The sequence below is a fragment of the Macrotis lagotis genome, chromosome X (assembly GCF_037893015.1).
Source record: "Macrotis lagotis isolate mMagLag1 chromosome X, bilby.v1.9.chrom.fasta, whole genome shotgun sequence".
In the NCBI taxonomy this organism is placed as follows: domain Eukaryota; kingdom Metazoa; phylum Chordata; class Mammalia; order Peramelemorphia; family Peramelidae; genus Macrotis; species Macrotis lagotis.
In genome coordinates, this window is record NC_133666.1 from 96,446,809 (window position 1) to 96,466,477 (window position 19,669).

The following is a 19,669-nucleotide window of genomic DNA, read 5'->3' on the forward strand; positions in this document are numbered from 1 at the left end:
ATATATATATAATATACATATTTATTCATAAATTTAATTGCAGCATTACTAGGTTTAAAGATTTTAAAAATTTATTGTCAGTAGCCTTCATTTTCAGTTCTTAAGAGTCTCCTTGTCTTGAATCATTCCATAATCTGTGTCTTCTTATCCTAGAATCTCTCTCCACCAGGCTGATTTCCTTCTCTTATCAATAAGTTCCTTCTAAGGCCTCCATTTTGTGGAGGAATCCAGGTCTGCCAGCTTTGTTCCTTTCCTGGTTCTTCTGACTTCAAAATCATGCTGTTTTTAAATAAAATTTATCCTCAGGGCTTGGCACAGTGCTTGGGACTCAAAAAACACTAACAAATCTATCCTTCCTTCCTTTCTTCCTTCCTAATAGTTTTGAATAGAACTTTTTAGTATGTCCTTCTTTTAATGCTTCCTGATTTGAAGTCAATTTTAGTTAAAAACTATCGTGTGTGTATAAACCACATTATATAATCATGCAAAATTTTATCAATAGATGGAATATTTAATTCATTTACAACCTTGCTACTTGTCTGCATACATAGAAAATAGATGAAACAACCATGAGGGTCAAAAAATAAAAATGACAGGCCAAAGAAACAACTTCAAAAATAACTTTAGTCTTCCCTTTTCCTTTCCCAGAATGCAAAGGATATTCATTATCCTCAAATACACAGCGGTGGGCCCATTGTCACACAATTCTTTATTTGTTCTTTACTGTAAAATAATAAAATTCATGAAACTACTGATTATAATCTAATTGTTCCCTTGTTTGACAAATTCAGGAATAGAGATTTAAGCTGGTAACATTGCATCAGAGTTCTTTTCTGATCAGACTTTAGTATCTTGCCAAGAAAATGAAAAAGGGAGACAACTAAAGACCATCTCAAATTGTGGACCTTAATATAAACCCTTTTATAAACTTCTGAAAGAATGTCATCAACTAATTTGGCCAAATCATTAATGACCACAATTGTCATATCCAAGAGAAAGGAAGCCAAGTTTAAGCTTGAATTCATCCTGTTAGATCTGTGTACAGTAATGTATTAAAGAATATGTTTATATTTGAAAAGATTTTATGATTCTTATTGCAAAGTTCAATTCTTTATAAAGTTGTGGTTGAATTTTGTAGGTTTGATTATTGATATTCCTTGTGTTTTGTTTTTTTTTTAGGTTTTTACAAGGCAAATGGGGTTAAGTAGCTTGCCCAAGGCCACACAGCTAGGTGATTATTAAGTGTTTGAGAAAGGATTTGAACCCAGGTACTCTTGACTCCAGGGCTGGTGCTTTATGCACTGTGCCACCTAGCCGCCCTGATTATTGATATTCCTTAACATTGTAGCTCCTAAATTTGTTTTATACTTGTAAGAAATATTCCTAGCAACTAGGTAGCTCAGTGGATACCAAGCTTGAAGTCAAAACTCATATTCCTGATTGCAAATTCGATCTCAGACACATCTGTAAGAAAACCGCAAAAGGGCCATGAAGAGTCAAACACAAATGAAAAACTAAAACAACAAAGCCATATTCCAGACTAAAGTCTCATACGTATTCAATGCTTGAGGAATGTACAGTACACTTGAGGCTATAGTAAAGAACTAGAAGAAATACTCCCTGCAACCTAATGGGGGAGGAATGATTAAACACACATAAAACAAGCATAAAATCACCTACAAAGCAAGCATCAAAAAACAAAGAAACTAGAGCTTGGTTCTGGGGGATGACAAATGTGTCTATTACCAAACTTCATGAGTTAAGAGCAGGAAAGGACATTAAAGTTAAATCCAGGGGTTCTAAACTTGTAATAGGGGTATGTGTCATGGACTCCTTTGGCAATCTGGTGATGCCTACTGACCTCTTCTCAGAATACAGCTTTTTTAAAAGTATAAAATTAAATATGTAGGATTGCAAAGGGATTATAAAATTACAAAGGGTTGCTTGTTGTGAAAATCAAATGAGATAGTATTTGTAGCAGGCACTTAGATGTGCCATCTACACCTCACTAATCATATTTTAATACAGTAAAGAAAATGTTATAAAAACAAGTTTACTGACTTCCAGTTCAGAACACTGATCTCACTTTGTCCTCTTATTTTACATTATGAAAAATCTGAGGTCCAGAGAGATGGAAGGATTTGCCCTAGGGTCACTTGACTGAAGTCTCTGAACTCAAAAGGCAGGATTTTTTTTTTCCCGAGATACCATGTCACCTGATCTATTACATTAAAGTTTTCTCCTCAAATCCCACCTTTGAAGGCTCTTGTTGCAAGGGACAGCAATTGACTGTATTTCTGTGAGATATTCAGGGACACTATAGTAATTAGGATATTGGCATGTGGTTTTGAGGGAGTAAGGTGCTGTGATCTTTTTTTGGGGGGTGGGGTTTGCAAGGCAATAGGTTGTGACCTAAGGTCACTTAGGCTAGATAATTAAGTGTCTGAGACCAGAACTCAGGTCCTCCTGACTCTAGGGCCAGTGCTCTGTCCACTGTGCCACCTACCCCCCCCCACTTGTAGTGGTACTTCAATATTAAAAAGGGACATGGGCCAAATGAGGTTTGCTCACATGAGAACAGAATTTAAGAGGCAGTAGTTGTAGTTAGGTATTTCAGGGATAAGGTCTAGGTCCTATGGAACCTTCACACGGGCTTCTCCAATCTGGGTCTGGTGTATGTACATTGGGGTAGGACCTGTGGCTTGGTTGAGTGGCCCTACCAAGTATCAGTATGAGGTAAATAATGATGAATGACAGTTGATTTTTGATTTTTGTTTTTTTAATAAAACTAATATTCATCATAAAATGAGATTGCTTTGGGGCTTGCTTCAGGAGGTTGCCTGGGGTGGGTAAGAAGAGAGGGGTGAGGTAACAAGTCAGAGGACCCAGAATCACAGTTCTGCCATTTATAACCTGTGTAACAATGGACAAATCATTTAAGTTCTTTGACCCTTAGTTTTTAACTTCTATAAAATGAGAGGGTTTGATCAGATGACCTCTAAGGTACTTCCAACTCTAAAAATATACTTTACTGAGATGTATGTTAGTAAGAATGAAAGAAAACCAAACAAAGTGGTCCATGGGTAGGATTCAATCAGGCCATCTCCTTCCAGGCCTAACGATCTTACTGGAATATAGTGTTTTTCTTTAAATTAATTTGAAATTATTTGGAATAGTAAGTATATAAATTGATGAAATGTTAAAAGAAAAGAGTACATTGAAGCACCTACCACTATTTCCTTGCCTATATCTCAACAGATGTTTGTAGCTAGTTAGAGGTTCTGAACTAAGGTCATAAATGTGAAACCCAGGTTTTATCATTTAATTTTTCTGTTTTCCACTGTCACAGATTATTTCTCTTACCTGCTTGGACTTTAAAGATTGGAAAATAAGATGAAGGTGCTCAAGAAGTGCTTTCATTTATTGCTCCAGGAAATTCAGAGATAGCCCCACATAAAGGAGTTTGACTTCCTATTGGTACAGTTTCTGTTCATGGCCACTAGCCTAGTGGAGAAATTGGCTAGGAAGTCAAATTAAGGTTTTTTTAGTTTTGTGTTTTTTTTAGGTTTTTGCAAGGTAAATGGGGTTAAGTGGCTTGCCCAAGGCCACACAGCTAGGTAATTATTAAGTGTCTGAGGCTGGATTTGAACTCAGGTACTCCTGACTCCAGGGCCGGCGCTCTATCCACTGCTTCACCTAGCTGTCCCCAAATTACGTTTTGACTTTGGATAAATCAAAGAACTTCTTTGAATGCCCCAATTTAAGTTAAAATATGTGATCCATTATAAGGATATCTGAATGCAGAATTCTGCAGAAAAATTTAACTCTAATTTCACCTGTACCTTTAAGTAAGTCAAAAGAGGCAAAACTGACCTATTAAATTTTAAGCTAGAATTGGAACTTTATATTTAGGTCAAATGACAATGGCCTTAGTAATCAGCATAATATACAATTCTGAAGAGTAATACCAAAGTTATTATCACAATAGCTTTTAATATTGTGTGCTAACATCATTCACATAAATTTCATACTTAAGAAGAAATATTAAAATTTGTATAATGCTAGTTTGTAATTTAGACTAACTTCTCTCTTGTAGGATTAAAAGTAAGATTAGGAAAACTAGGGATGAGGCCACATAAAATTTCAGGACCATTCTCTAAACCAATATGTTCAAGAACATGAATTTAGTGGGTTTATTAATAACAGTCTGATAAAACACCAAGAAGAATGGATGTTTATATGGCTAGCCCTATTTGTTTAGTGTGAAAAATGGCATTTCCTTAAATACCATATATAGTTTTCTATATATTCTAGTCTGATCTTATTATATACTTCAACCTACTTAAAAGTTAAAAAAAAATTTAAAGCAGTCAAGCATGTTGGTATAAATAAATGAAGTGCATTACAGAATAATTTCAGACTGTATGTTATACATAACATGCACCATTCACATACATTGAACCTGCATGGATGTGCCTTTCTTGCAACAAGGCATAAAATACAAAATCTCACAAAAAAAGTGAGTCATTTCTTAGTACAGAGTGAAACAGACTGATAGTAACTTTGGCAATTCATTTTACAAAATTATTTTCCCTAATATAAAAATTTCCTTCATTCTGGGTCAAGCCGAGGTAAAACAGGAAGTATGAGATTTCCAAATGCAGAGTCCTGGGTTATGAAGTATCCTGAAGAATGTGCATGAGCATGCTGGAAAAAAAGAAAGGAAAGATTAACAATCATAGTTCCTCAACAACATGATTAAAATTATGTCTTACCATTGCCTTTAATTTAGGGGGAAAAACCTGATACCTTATTGTCCGATCTTGCTATCTCTTATACTTTATGTTTCTTCCTTAAGGACATGATTTCTCTCTCATCACATTCAATGCAGATCAATGTATACCATGGAAACAATGTAAAGACTGGCAAATTGCATTCTGGGGGTGGGGGGAAGGAAGTAAGATTAGGGGGAAAAACTGTAAAACTCAAAATAAATAAAATCTTAAAAAAAATTATATGTCATATATATAGAATTCAGAAAAAATCTGGAGAAACTACTATAAATTAATATAATTAAAGGATGAATTGAAGTGAGGAAAACATAACTAGAAAAACAACACACAATGACCAAAGTAATATAAACAAAAAAACAACAAAAATTCTTGTCATAATAATTTTTAAAATATAATAACATTTAAAGATGTTTGATATTTACATCATACTAAAAACTGGTAACAGTAAACTTTGGTGCTAAAGAATTGCTGATAATGAAACACCTTTCCCTCTTCTCAGAAATGTGGCAGATTATGGGTATAAAACATTGTATAGAATCATAAATATTTTTGTCTGTTTTGCTTAACTTTTCTTTGTTACAAGAAGGGTTTTGGAAATGGGTATAGGGAGGAGGAAATGACAAGTATAAAACCAAAGTCTTTAATGACATTTTTAAGATGAAAAAACAAATCCTCATCCTTTCTAAAATGAAGGAATGTTTTAAAAGCAGTTTTTATATTATTTATTTTGCCAATAAAAACTAGTCAGCAGAAAAGTCACAATCTAGTCAAACATTAATCAGCTGAACTAGGTTTAATTATCCTTGTAATCTCAATCTCCAAAGGAATAGTAACAGAAATGCTTTATTCTCAAAATGGTGACAATTTTTTAACATAGTTTTTTTCTTCCAGTACCAACTCTTAGTGAGGTAGGCCAATGAAAGATCCTGAATTTATATAGAAAGATTCTGGATTTGCACAGCAAATTTTATGAGACAACCAAGTAGGAGAAAGGAACAAAAGAACAAAAAAAAAAGCAGAAAAATGACGATTCTGAAATTATAGAGGTCTGTCTTCAAACTCTAGTCTTAAACTTCTAATTTACTGATTACTTTCCTACTACTTTCAAATATGAACAAATAATTCTAGAAAAGCAATCACCTCTCCTCTCACTTAACATCCCCTCTCCTTTTTCTCACTTCTAAAATAAGCTCTCTACATTCATTATCTCCATTATCTCTCCTTTCATTTACTTCTTTGTAGTCTAGCTTTCAGACTCATCAGGCAACTGAAACTGTTGTAATAATTTTGCCAAATCTGATGTCTTTTCTCATCCTCATCTTTCTTAACTTTTCTGAAGCATTTGCACTGCTGCCCAGTCTCCTCTGAGATAATGCTGTCCTCTCCAGGTTTTTGTGGTATTATTCTTTTTTTTTAATTATAGGTTTTTGTTTTTTTTTTTTGCAAGGCAAATGGGGTTAAGTGGCTTGCCCAAGGCCACACAGCTAGGTAATTATTAAGTGTCTGAGACCGGATTTGAACCCAGGTACTCCTGACTCCAAGGCCTGTGCTTTATTCACTGCACCACCTAGCTGCCCCTATTATTTTTAATTTCTTTATTCTCCTCTGATCTAGTCATTTTGACCAAATCTCCTTTACTAATTCTTCATACACATCACACCAAACTATGGGTGTATTTCCAAGATCCTGTCCTAGGCCTTTCTCCTCTTTCACTTGATGACCTTATTAGTTCTCATTGTTTTGATGATCTTTTCTATGCATATTATTCCCAGATTTAAATATCCAACTTCATTATCTTTCCCAACTGGAAGCATCATCAACCACCTATTGAACTGAATGTGCTAGAGACAGTTCAAATTCAACATGCCTACAACAGAACTCATTGTCCTGGGGTAGTTAGGTGGTGCAGTGGATAAAGCACCTGTCCTGGAGTCAGGAGTACCTGGGTTCAAATCCGGCCTCAGATACTTAATAATTACCTAGCTGTGTGGCCTTGGGCAAGCCACTTAACCCCATTTGCCTTGCAAAACAAACAAACAAACAAAAAAACCCACAACCCACAAACCTTTAAAAAAAAAAAGATCTCAGGGGCAGCATAGTGGATAAAGGACCGGCCTTGGAGTCAGGAGTACCTGGGTTCAAATCTGATCTCAGACACTTAGTAATTACCTAGCTGTGTGGCCTTGAAAAATCTAAAGACCTCATTGTCCTCTGCCCCTCCATCTCATCCCCCTCTCCCAAACCTGACTGAGCAAAACTAATGGAGTTTCCTAATTCCAGAACTATAATTCTAATTTAAATGTTCTTCAGCAATATCAACTGAAATAAATTAATTTATTAAGTAAAAAGGAATATGGAATAGTAGTAAGACTTTTTTTTAAAAAACAGATTAGAATAAAAATGAGGCTATTATCAGAAATAAAGGAAGATTTAAGACACTCAGATTCTTCTACAAAAAGGAAAAAGGCATACTTGATAAAAATTAGGAGCTGAAAATTATTTAAGAATTATATGACTGGGGCGGCTAGGTGGCACAGTGGATAAAGCACTGGCCCTGGAGTCAGGAGTACCTGAGTTCAAATCCAGTCTCAGACACTTAATAATTACCTAGCTGTGTGGTCTTGGGCAAGCCACTTAACCCCATTGCCTTGCAAAAAGAGAGAGAGAGAGAGAGAGAGAGAGACAGAGACAGAAGGGACCTTTGATTCTCTAGTTTAATGGGGAGACCAAGATCCAAAGCAGTGATGTGACCTACCCAAGGTCACAGAAGTATTACATGATAGGGCAAGGGACGTTATCCATGGTTCTTTGGTTTTAGATGTAGGACTCTACTTCATCTCTGCTTCAGTTTCTTCATTTGTAAACCAGAGATAATAACAACATCTACCTCCCAGGCAGATCAATGCAATAATATTAGTAAAGTGCTTAGTGAACCTTGAAATGATCTATTTAAATGTTAGCTATTATTATTAGCTATTCTGAATACCTAGTCACAGGTCCTATGTTTAACTATATCAGTAGAGCTCCTAGAATTATGTACGCTACATTTATATTGATATTTTCTCCAGATAGGAAAAAAATAGCTCTATTGGCTAATATACCCCCCCCCCAAAATGGGTAAAAGGGCAAGGAAAAAAGCAACCAGAAATAGTACCATCAATCCTTAAGTAATAAAGACTTAGGGAAGCTGACACTTTTCTGAATATCCCACCTAAACCTAATGTATATTCAGAAGAATGGTTCCCTTCCTTCCCTACCCTTAGGAACATCTGCTCACCTGTAAGGCAGCCTTCTGCTGTGCTGCAATGTGTTGCTGTTCAGCATGATCACGAAAATCCTTATTAAGGGGGGGGCCTGGAGAGGGCAATGCTGAGAAAAAATAAACCAAAACATTATTTGGCTACTTTCAAGGCACAGAACTAGTTATTATTCACAAACCACATTTCTCACCACACACACACGCACACACATACAAACACACAGACACAGTATGTTCTTGTGGGGATGCAAGAGAACTTTAAAGAGAAAAGATCCCCCCCCCCCCAGTTTTCAGGTTAATTTTACTATAGTCATGACACCAAAGTCATATGAAATTTTGGTCTTTCAAACTATCACTAACTCCACTGAATTATTTTTAAAAAGTAGTTCACCAATAGTTGAGATAGAATAAAATATTCAGATAAGAGTAAAACCACACTTTTATTTGTGCATGTATACTATAACACTGAATTTAGGTAGTGAAAATGGTAATCTATTAGGTATAAAAGCTGATGAACAAGCAGAACCCATCTTTTAAGCAAACTATAAACCATCTATATTATAGTGACTACAACTAAAGTCCCACAATCCCTTTCCAGAAATTTGTAAAATTTGTAAAACGGCAAATAATGCAATAAGCTTTTCTTCAAATTCTTCTGGAGGAAAAAACTCTCATCATGTATTTATCTGGGTTAAAAAGCCCAACAATACTGTAATCCTGAAATGTGCTTAGAAGAGATGCCAAAACTGTCAGGCAAAATCAAATGAGTTAATCAACCAGTACTCTGGTTAGTGAAGGGTAAATAACCAGAAGGATGACTTTTTCACACAACTGACCAGATATTTTGGCACTGTATAATATCAACTTTAAAAATCTGTGTTCAGCACACAGCATCTTATTTCTTAACATTTTTTTTTCAATTTTGTGAAGGATCCCAATAACCTGCATTATATCACGGCTTTAGACTATCACACACACACACACACACACACACACACACAGAGAATGAATATACCTGGCTCCAGGATGATTTGTTGAAGATTGGTTTTGCATAAGTAATTTCCTTTTCTCCTTGTCCAGTTCTGCCAGGATTGCTACTCGATTTTTATTTTGAAAACCTATGGGAAATAAGAAATAAGAATAATTTCAGTCTTATTTTATGACCCCAGGCACCTGTATCTTTGAAATTAAAACCTCTACTCTTTATGACATTATGATGAATATATTTCTATGTGCTCTGCTTATATTAAAATTGCTTTCCCTAGACAGGTATTATGTTTTCTTTAAGATGTTATTAAGAAAAATTAAGAGAATTTTACCAATTTCGGGATTAAGACATAAATTATATATGTATACACATACAGTACTCTATTCTCCTACATAAACTTTCCTCTTCAAATTAAATTATTTTTCTAAAAGTTTTAATCACCAAGGTAGCATTCATGCCTTTTGTATCTTTGTTTCTGAGTGACCACTATTAGACTTGCTGCCTACTCCAAAAGAGATCAAAAAAGAAAGGGGGGGAGGGACCCAAATGCATAAAAGTATTGATGACCTCTCTTTTTATAGTAACAAAGAACAAGAAACTAAGAGGAATCCATTATTAATATGGATTAAGCATATTAATATGATGTAAAATTATTGTAAGGGCAGCTCAATGGCATAATGGATTAGAGTCACTACTGAATGAGACTGGAAAAGACAGGGGCAGTTAGGTGGTGGAGTGGATAGAGCATCAGCCCTGGAGGAGGAACTGAACTCAAATTTAGCCTTAGACACTTAATACTTACTTAGCTGTGTGACCCCATTGCCTTGCAAAAGCCAAAAAAGAAAAAAAAAAGATAATAGGAATCAACTCCTTCATAATGATCAGCTAAGGGTGCAGGGAAATGATTGAAAATGCCACTAGTGTTGGAAAAGGTTCTCAAGGAAGCTATGATAGATGTACTTCATCCTTATTTTACAGATAGCAAATTGAGGCTAGGAAAGGTTTGATTTGTTCAGGGTCATACAGCCAGTGTCAGTCTGACTTCAAGCACAGTGACTGAAGGTATCCAAGATCTTCTTCCTGTTTGGTGCTTGAGCCTCTCCTCCCCTCCTTCTACCTCTGTCTCTATTTCTTTTCCTCTCCCTGTTTCTCTCTCCTTGTTGTATAAGTGTAAATGCATCTTGTGGTATCCTTTCCAATGATCAATTAAAGCTAGGTTCCTTATAGGCATATGTATGAGCTATTTACTCCTTGGTTTCCTTCTAATAATAACAATTCAATTCAAAAGATTTATTGTAGTGGATCAGTGGAATAGATTAGGTTCATAATACAAAGTAGTAAATGATCATAGTAATTTAGTGTTTGATAAACTCAAAGATCTAAGCTTTTGCGATCAAAAGAACTCACTATTTGACAAGAATAGCTGGGGAAAACAGGAAAATACAGCTTGACAGAATCTAAGTATAGACCAACATTTCATATACCAATCAATATAAGGTTAAAATGAACATGATTTGGATATAATAGAAGCAAATTAGGAAACAATGGAAATTTTACCCATCAGATTTATGGATAAAGGAAGAATTTGACCAAACACGAGATAGAAAGTATCAAAAGAAATAAAATGGATAATTTTGATTTCATTAAATTAAAAAGGTTCTGTATAAACAAAGCCAAAACAGTCAAGATTAGAAAGAAAGTAGGAAAATGGGGGAAAAATTTCTACAGAGAATTTCTCTGGTAAGAGTCATATGAACTTATGCAAAGTGAATGTACATAGCAACAGCAATATTGTAACAATGATCAAATGTGAAATACTTAAGTACTAAGTTCCATACAATGATCCAAAAAGCTTATGATAAAAAAAATGCTATCCACCTCCAGGGAGAAAACTGATAAAGTACAGATAGAAGTATATTTTTTAGTTTTATTTTTCATGCTTTATTTTTTTGCAGCATAATAATAGAATTTTTTTGCATGATTTCACAGATTTAACTGACACCACAAGGCCTGCATTCGCTATAGATGGGACAGTAAGAGGGAGAGAATTCTGAACTCAACATTTAAAAAAAAATGTTTAACAAATTAATTTTTAAAAAATTTCTAAAGTTTCTTTATTGTACAAAGAGCTGGAAATAAGCTGGAAAAAAATTACCCTTTCCCTATTCTCAAGTAATTTAAGCATCCAAAGAAGTAGCTACAGAATGTCATATACATGACAATTCTCACTTGACTATCTTCATTTAAAAACCTTAAATTCAACATAAAAAAATAAGCTCTTGGGGCGGCTAGGTGGCGCAGTGGATAGAACACCAGCCTTGGAGTCAGGAGTACCTGGGTTCAAATCCGACCTCAGACACTTAATAATTACCTAGCCGTGTGACCTTGGGCAAGCCACTTAACCCCACTGCTTTGCAAAAAAAAAAAAGCTCTCTGGGGAAGTGACTTTTTTCACCTTTTTTTATGTATCCACTGGTACTGTATGTACTCTTGGTAGATACATAAAAAATGTCTACTGTGTCTAATTAATTTATAAACAAATAATACAGGTAACAGAACAAGCATAATGGTCTAATTAGAGCTATTTAAATGGCCTCATCTGAATGTCTGAGTTCCACTGCCAGTATGGACAAAGGATTATGGAGGGGAGCTGAGAGGTAAAGTTATGCGTATGTGTAACTGCAGATTAGAAAATGTTAGTCATCACTTAAGAATTGAATTTTCATACAAATTACACATAATTTAAAGCTAACATAACTAACTTTATGGAATAGTATCTTTAATTTCCTTCCCTTTTCTTTGCTCTAATCATATTCATGTTTCACTGGTAAGCTGAACTTCCTGAAATGAAGTCATTAAGTGTGTAACCAAATTACCTCCTCTGCTTATAATTTAATAAATTGGAGTTACTAGCTATACTCACAATCTATTTCTTAGTAGTTTCTAAGAATTTTCTGAGTCTCTATGAAACTAGAATGAAAGTGCATTTCAACAATGATTTTATTATTTGTAGTTAGAAGCCTATTTTACACAAATATTTCAGGGCTTTACATGAACATTAAGTTGCTAATTTACTTCTAAGCCCCTTTAAATATTAAAGATTTAAAGAGAATAAATATGAATTATCATAAATAAGTAATCATAAGTAAATAAAGAAAAATAATCAAAACTCCTTTAAAAAATTTATTTTGTTGCTGTACTTTCTTAAAAGTATAGAAATGTAGCCTGGGTAAGTAATATTATGCAATAAAGTTTTGAAGTCAGTAGAAGGCGATATTTAAGAAAAAAGAAAATAAAAAGTTCCCAACATCTCAAGTATTTATCAATTTTTGAAACATTAAAACAACACATTCTAATTTATAACTATTTTCACTGATGCTTATAAAAGTCAAAAGATGAAAATGAAATGTCTCAAGCTAAAATTGAAAGCTATAACAAATCTTAATCTATTAATTAGGGTGGCAAAACAAAATAAATGAACTACCAACTGTGCTTCTAAACAAATCAATATTCCTGAAAAAGTCACAGCAATCATTCTGATATTACACTTACTTTGTATTTCATTTTTAAAGCACAATGCAGCATGAAATCTATGCAAATTCTATATCAATAATCTTCAAAATAGTGACTAACATAAAAAATTCATTTGGTCAGTTGGCGAGTTGAACATCTGTCCAAAATATCTCATAACACAGAAGAACAAAGTTTGACAATTTTAAATTTTAATGTTAGAAACATAAGGCTCATTCCCCCAATTGACAAATGGTCAAAGGACATATTTACAGATGAAGAGATAAAAGCAATCCATAGTCATATGAAAAATTGCTCTAAATCATTAATTATTAGAGAAATGCAAATTAAAGCTTCTCTGAGGTACCACCTCATACCTCTCAGACTGGCCAATATGACCAGAAAGGATAATGATCATTGTTGGAAGGGTTGTGGGGAATCTGGGACACTATTACATTGTTTTTTTAAATTAATTTTTATTAAAGGTATTATTTGAGTTTTACAATTTCCCCCCTATCTTGCTTCCCTTCCCCCACAGAAAGCACTCTCAGTCTTTACTTTGTTTCCATGTTGTACCTTGATCCAAATTGGGTGTGATGAGAGAGAAATCATATCCTTAGAGGAGAGACAAGAAGTCTAAGAGATAACAAGATCAGACAATAAGATACCTGTTTTTTTCTAAATTAAAGGGAATAGTCCTTGAACTTTGTTCAAACTCCACAGCTCCTTATCTGGCTACAGATGACACTCTCCTTTGCAGACTGCCCAAAATTGTTCCTGATTGTTGCACTGATGGAATGAGCGAGTCCCTCAAGGTTGAACATCACTCCCGTGTTGCTGTTAGGGTGTACAGTGTTTTTCTGGTTCTGCTCATCTCACTCAGCATCAGTTCATGCAAATCCCTCCAGGTTTCCCTGAAATCCCGTCCCTCCTGGTTTCTAATAGAACAATAGTGTTCCATGACATACATATACCACAGTCTGCTAAGCCATCCCCCAATTGAAGGACATTTACTTGATTTCCAATTCTTTTCCACCACAAACAGGGCTGCTATGAATATTTTTGTAAAAGTGATAATTTTACCCTTTTTTATCATCTCTTCAGTGGTATAGATGCAATAGTGGTATTGCTGGATCAAAGGGTATGTACATTTTTGCTGAGCTTTAGGCTTAGTTCCAAATTGCTCTCCAGAAAAGTTGTGGATGAGTTCACAGCTCCATTAACAATATAATAGTGTACTTATACAAAAAATATTCATAGCAGCCCTGTTTGTGGTGGAAAAGAATTGGAAATCAAGCAAATGTCCTTCAATTGGGGGATGGCTTAGCAGACTGTGGTATATGTATGTCATGGAACACTATTGTTCTATTAGAAACCAGGAGGGACGGGATTTCAGGGAAACCTGGAGGGATTTGCATGAACTGATGCTGAGTGAGATGAGCAGAACCAGAAAAACACTGTACACCCTAACAGCAACACGGGAGTGATGTTCAACCTTGAGGGACTCGCTCATTCCATCAGTGCAACAATCAGGAACAATTTTGGGCAGTCTGCAAAGGAGAGTGTCATCTGTATTCAGAGAAAGAAGGGTGGAATTTGAACCAAGACCAAGGACTATTACCTTTAATTAAAAAAAAAACCCTGATGTCTTATTATCTGATCTTGCTATCTGTTTTATTTTGTTTCTTCCTTAAGGATGTGATTTCTCTCTCATCACTTTCAATTTGGATCAATATATATCATGGAAACAATGTAGAGACTGGCAAATTGCCTTCTGGGAGAGGGAAAAAGATTAGGGGAAAAACTGTAAAACTCAAAATAAATAAAATCTTTAAAAAAGGGGGGGGGGGCTAGGTGGCAAGTGGATAGAGCACCAGCCCTGGAGTCAGGAATACCTGAGCTCAAATCTGGCCTCAGACACTTAATAATTACCTAGTTGCGTGGCCCTGGACAAGCCATTTAATCCCATTGCCTTGCAAAAAACTAAAAAAAAAAAAAAATTCCGTAACAAATTCAAAGGGGTTTGCGGTATATTGTGTGTCATAGACAATGCTGAGGTGGCTCAAACTGAAGACCTTTTCTTTTTTAATGCGTGTAAAGAACACCAATTTATTATTTTCTTTATTAAAAATTATTTTCTCTCATTACCTTTTCCTTCCCACTTAATTAAACAAACATAAAAGGAAGAAAATTAGGAAGGAAGGAAGGAAGGAAGGAAGGAAGGAAAAAAGAAACAAGGGGAAGGAAAGGAAGAACAAATATGCATAGTCAAGTTAAGCATATTTTCTCCTGGCTATATCCAAAATGCCTATCTCATTCACTACCCACACTACAATGAATAGATGCAAATTCTCAACATTCTGACATTAAGATAATATAGTAAATTTCAGGTTCAGTTTTAAGAAAGACTGGCAATATGGAGACTGTAATCCATTTATTTATTTACTTAGTTATGCAACAATGTTACCTTCACTAGTGCTCAGAATATTTGATTTCTTACTTAAGCTATATCATTTGACTAAGTATCAGATTAAAAACTAATACACCTAGGCAATTCTATTAACAAATGGGGCACAGTTCTATCTTGTGTACCCATACATGTTCAATATATTAATAATGTTTTATAGTATACATACAAATATTCATAACAACAATAAACTCTTTCTTTTTAGGTATCTTATTTTTAAGATATTTTTAAAGGCTACTACTTTTGTTTTTTTTAAGGAGAGGGACTGGATTAAATGATTTCAACATCCCTTTTAGGTCTAAAGTTCTATGATTCATTTGCTAACTCATTCTAAGTTCTGGAAAGAATATAAAATTAAAATAATAAACAATTCAATTCAAAAGAATTCAACAAATATTTATACAGTACATGTGAAAAGTTATTAAAAGTTCTAGAGTTAGACATGTAAAACAGTATTTCCTTTCTTCAGGGAGCTTAAAAATATACTGAGTGGGGGCAGCTAGGGGGCGCAGTGAACAGAGCACTGGCCCTGGAGTCAGGAGTGCCTAAGCTCAAATCTGGCCTCAGACACTTAATTATCTAGCTGTGCGGCCTTGGGCAAGCCACTTAACCCCATTGCCTTGGCAAAAAAAAAAAAAAAAAAAAAAAAACTAAAAAAATATACTGGGTGGAAGAGTGGAATTAGAAATATGCATAAATAAATACTGTGTACCTTCTTTCCAAATATTACACAAGACAACAAAACAAGGACAAAGAAGAGACCAAAAACATTCTAAGAAAATTAGAATGGGAAAAAAATAATTTTCAGCTGACCAAATGAGGAAAGTTTCAAAGAAGAATTATGCCTTGGAAGGCAAATTTTAACATGTCAGGCAGAGGGACAAACTGCATAGATTTATAGAGGTAGAACAGGGAATATGAGATGGATAAATGAACAGTCCAGCTTGTCCAAAATGTATAAAGCATGTGAAATATGGCTAGATAAACAGATAGGAGACAAATTATGGTTAAAAGTATGACTAAGAAGTTTTCATCTTCTAGACATGATTGCTCTTACTGACAAATTTTGGTACAAGCACCCCTAATATGTCTATTTACTTATTTAAAAGTACACAATATGCTACTGTTTTAATAATCCTCAACAGCAGAAAATGCAAACAAAAACATAAACTTTTAAAAGATTAAGATAATAAATAATATGTGATGATAGAATCAAAAGGGAGCTTTAGGAGAATCACTTTGGTGGACGTGTACAGGCTGGGTTGGAATGGATCAAATAGTTAAGTACTGCAACAAGTTTAGATGAGAAGTGATGAGGCCTGGAAAATAGTACCTATGTATGTATAGAAAAAGAATCAGATCTTGTTATCTCTTATACTTCATGTTTCTTCTTTAAGGATATGATTTCTCTCTCATCACACTTTGAGCTTATTTTAGTATAAGGTATAAGATGTTGGTATAAATCTAATTTCTGTCAGATTGTTAACCAATTTTCACCGCAGTTTTTGTTAAATAGTAAGTCTTTACCCCAGTAACTGTTTAAGGTGGGACAATATGTTACACAGGATAAGCTGGCTCAGATAAGTCGCGAGCTTTATTACTGATTTCCTTATATTATTTTTCGCCAAAAATTTAACCCTTTTTGCAAATTTCTCTCATGTTGTCAAATGTACAACTATCCATCAAGGTTCATATTTTCAATATCATCCTCAACTCTTCTGTCTTCATTACCCCAAAAATTCAAATCAAAGTTGCCAAATAAGGTTGCTTCTATTTTTACAACTTAAGACTACTATTTGATTTTTCTGATTCACCTTTCCCTTCATCTTTCACACAGATGCCAAAGTGCTTTTTCGTAAAACTCAGTTCTGGTCATGTCATTCTCCTATTCAAACTCCCCTAGATTTCCTATTGCTTCTGGGGACAAACATTATCTCACCATCTTTCACACTTTTACCAATATCTATTTCTTGTGTAAATTTTATAAACATAATTGTTAGCACAGTATGACATTTTTAAGTGGATTTGTTATTTCTTCTGTGTAGGAAACTCTCATTGAGAAACTTCTACCAATACCAATTAAAACGAGTAGTAATAAGTAAATGAACAATTATTGGAGAAGGGGGTGATACATTAAGAAGGTTATATTGACACAATCAAAAAAGTCTAGGAACTACTGCTCTAGACTCACTAAAATCCAAGAGATCATTGAGTTTGAAATTAGAAGAGATGGCTTCAAACTCCAACTATGTTATTTACTACCTGAATGACCTTAAAAAAGTAATTTAATTTCTCAGGGCTTCAATTTATTAATATGTAAAATGGGGGAGATGAGTTAGACTAGATGATCTTTAAAATCTTATGACACTAAAACTTTAGAAATCCATTGAAAGACACTAAATAAGAAAGTGGCATAAATCAGGCCTTAAATTTGGCAAGTTAGTGCTTTCCATGTGTGTGGGGGGGAGGGAAGTAAGACTGGGAGAAAAATTGTAAAATTGTAAAACTCAAAATAAAAACAAAAATATATAAATCTTTTTAAAAATTTGGCAAGCATGTGATAAAATGAACTGAAGAAAAGAGATTCAAGGAAGGTTGACTAGTTAGTAAGCTACTAAAATATTTAATTGTATGAAGTATTTTATTATATAAAATTTAAGATAGCACTTTCATGTCATCAACCAAATGGTTTAATGTTTCAAATCATTACTTTCATTAAATAATTATTTATTAAGTACTGAATATATAGAGTTTACTTTATGCCAAAACCAAATTTTATTTAATTTAGTTTTTGCTAGGCCCAAGGTCACATAGCCAGGTGATTAATTAAATGTCTGAGGCTGGATTTTAACTTCAGTCCTCCTGACTCTAGGGTCAGTGCTCTATTCACTGTGACACCTAGCTGCCCTTCCAAAGACAAATTCTTAAGATATAAGTCTTGCCCTCAAGAAATGTAAAATCTAGTCCCTGCACTCCTTTATTTATTTTCACATTATCACAATAGTCTTGTCGTAAAAGTAAACATAATCCCCTCTCCTCAGGAAAAATGAAGTAAGATAAAAAAAGAACTTCAATCTATGTTCAGATACCATTAAGATACCAGCTCTGTCTCTGGGATGGATCACATAAGACCATCAGAGAAGTTGCTTCAATTACCGCCCCCACAAATGCTATTGCTAACTGTATTTCCCTCCATTCCATTCCTCCCCACCCCCATTTATTCTATTCTCTCTTTCACTTTGTCCCTCCTCCAAAGTCTCACTGCACTCTTCTTCAGATATTATTGTCTAAATATAAATCTAAGAAACCACAATTTTTGAAGGAGCAGAAAATATTTCAGAATTAAGCTATATTTGATACCTAGGCTATTTTGTGTTGTTTCAAACTTCAGATATTTAAAGCATCATAGTGGATAAGAAATTGAATTGTAACATAAAAGCATTATTTTCTAAAGATATAGTTTATTTTCACAAAATTATTCCTGTTTTAAATCCAAGAGAATCGCTTATTTCCTCAGCTATGGCTATTGTTTCAATATTTAACTTTAAAGTAATAATAGTTTATATTACTATAACACTAAAGTTACAAAATGCTTTATATATTTCTTTTGATCATAAGGAGTAATAATAGCAAGTATTATTAGTCTTATTTTACTGATAAAGAAACAAAATAAGGTTAAAAAAACAAAATAAGGTTAAATGTCAACACCGTCTACAGAAGAGTCAGGACAAAAATCTTTATGAATAATTTTAATAATTTACCTTCTAAATAAAAATCTCCATTCTTTATCATGCCATACTGCTGCTCATAACTATACTAACTAAATATTCTAAATACTTAACCCCCCAAAGTGATTATATTCATTGACTATCATACTATCAAAATGAATCATGCCTTCTCTCATTCTAAGCAGTATGGAGATACAGAAGACAGATGTAACTTAATATACAGCTCATACAAAAGAAGAATTCTTTAATATTCTTGACATTCTCAGACAAGTAACCTGATTAAAATTAAGCTTTCATAAGATATTATTTGAGGAATGGCTAGGTGGCGCAATGGATAGAGAATGGGCCCTGGAGTCAGGAGTACCTGAATTCAAATCCAGCCTCAGATACTTAATAGTTACCTAGCTGTGTGGCCTTGGGCAAGCCACTTAACTCCACTGCCTTGCAAAAAAAAAATCCAAAAGATATTATTTGAAGCCATTAATATAAAACAGTGCACACAAAATGCTTATCCTCTTTTGAATGTCTTCCTGCTCATTAATAAATCTACAATAAAGCTTACATTCAGTCATCTTTAAACTCCCAGTTTACTTGTCACAAGTACTGATAAGTCTCCTATTCATAATCTTATAAAAAGTCAGACACTAATGTTCAGTAGGATAAAAGTGAATAATGAAAAATTTACATTTTAACAGAAATAATATAAAGTCCTATTTCAATACCTTGGCATGACATGAAGGTGACTCAGGGTGTTGGTGCTTTTTTTTTTTAACCTGAACTTTAATTTCATCAGCATAAAGAAATTCTCAATGAGAAAATTTCTTCCAGTATAGATGAGCAGCTACTCTTTAAACTAACCTAATCACTTGGGGCACTGAGAAAAGAAGTGATTCAGACTCTAAGGCTAATAATCCACTGTACCAT

At 34.1% G+C, this 19,669-nt stretch overlaps 1 protein-coding gene across 1 annotated transcript in view; it reads right to left on the reverse strand.

Annotated features, from left to right (window-relative positions):
• Positions 1–2,761: 2,761 nt before the first annotated feature.
• INIP (INTS3 and NABP interacting protein) overlaps positions 2,762–19,669 on the reverse strand; it is a 41,905-nt gene continuing 24,997 nt past the window's right edge. The window contains 4 exon segments of the mRNA XM_074207503.1: positions 2,762–4,707; positions 8,071–8,145; positions 8,147–8,162; positions 9,068–9,170. Of these exon segments, the coding sequence (XP_074063604.1) occupies positions 4,612–4,707; positions 8,071–8,145; positions 8,147–8,162; positions 9,068–9,170 (290 nt within the window). The 3' untranslated portion in view covers positions 2,762–4,611.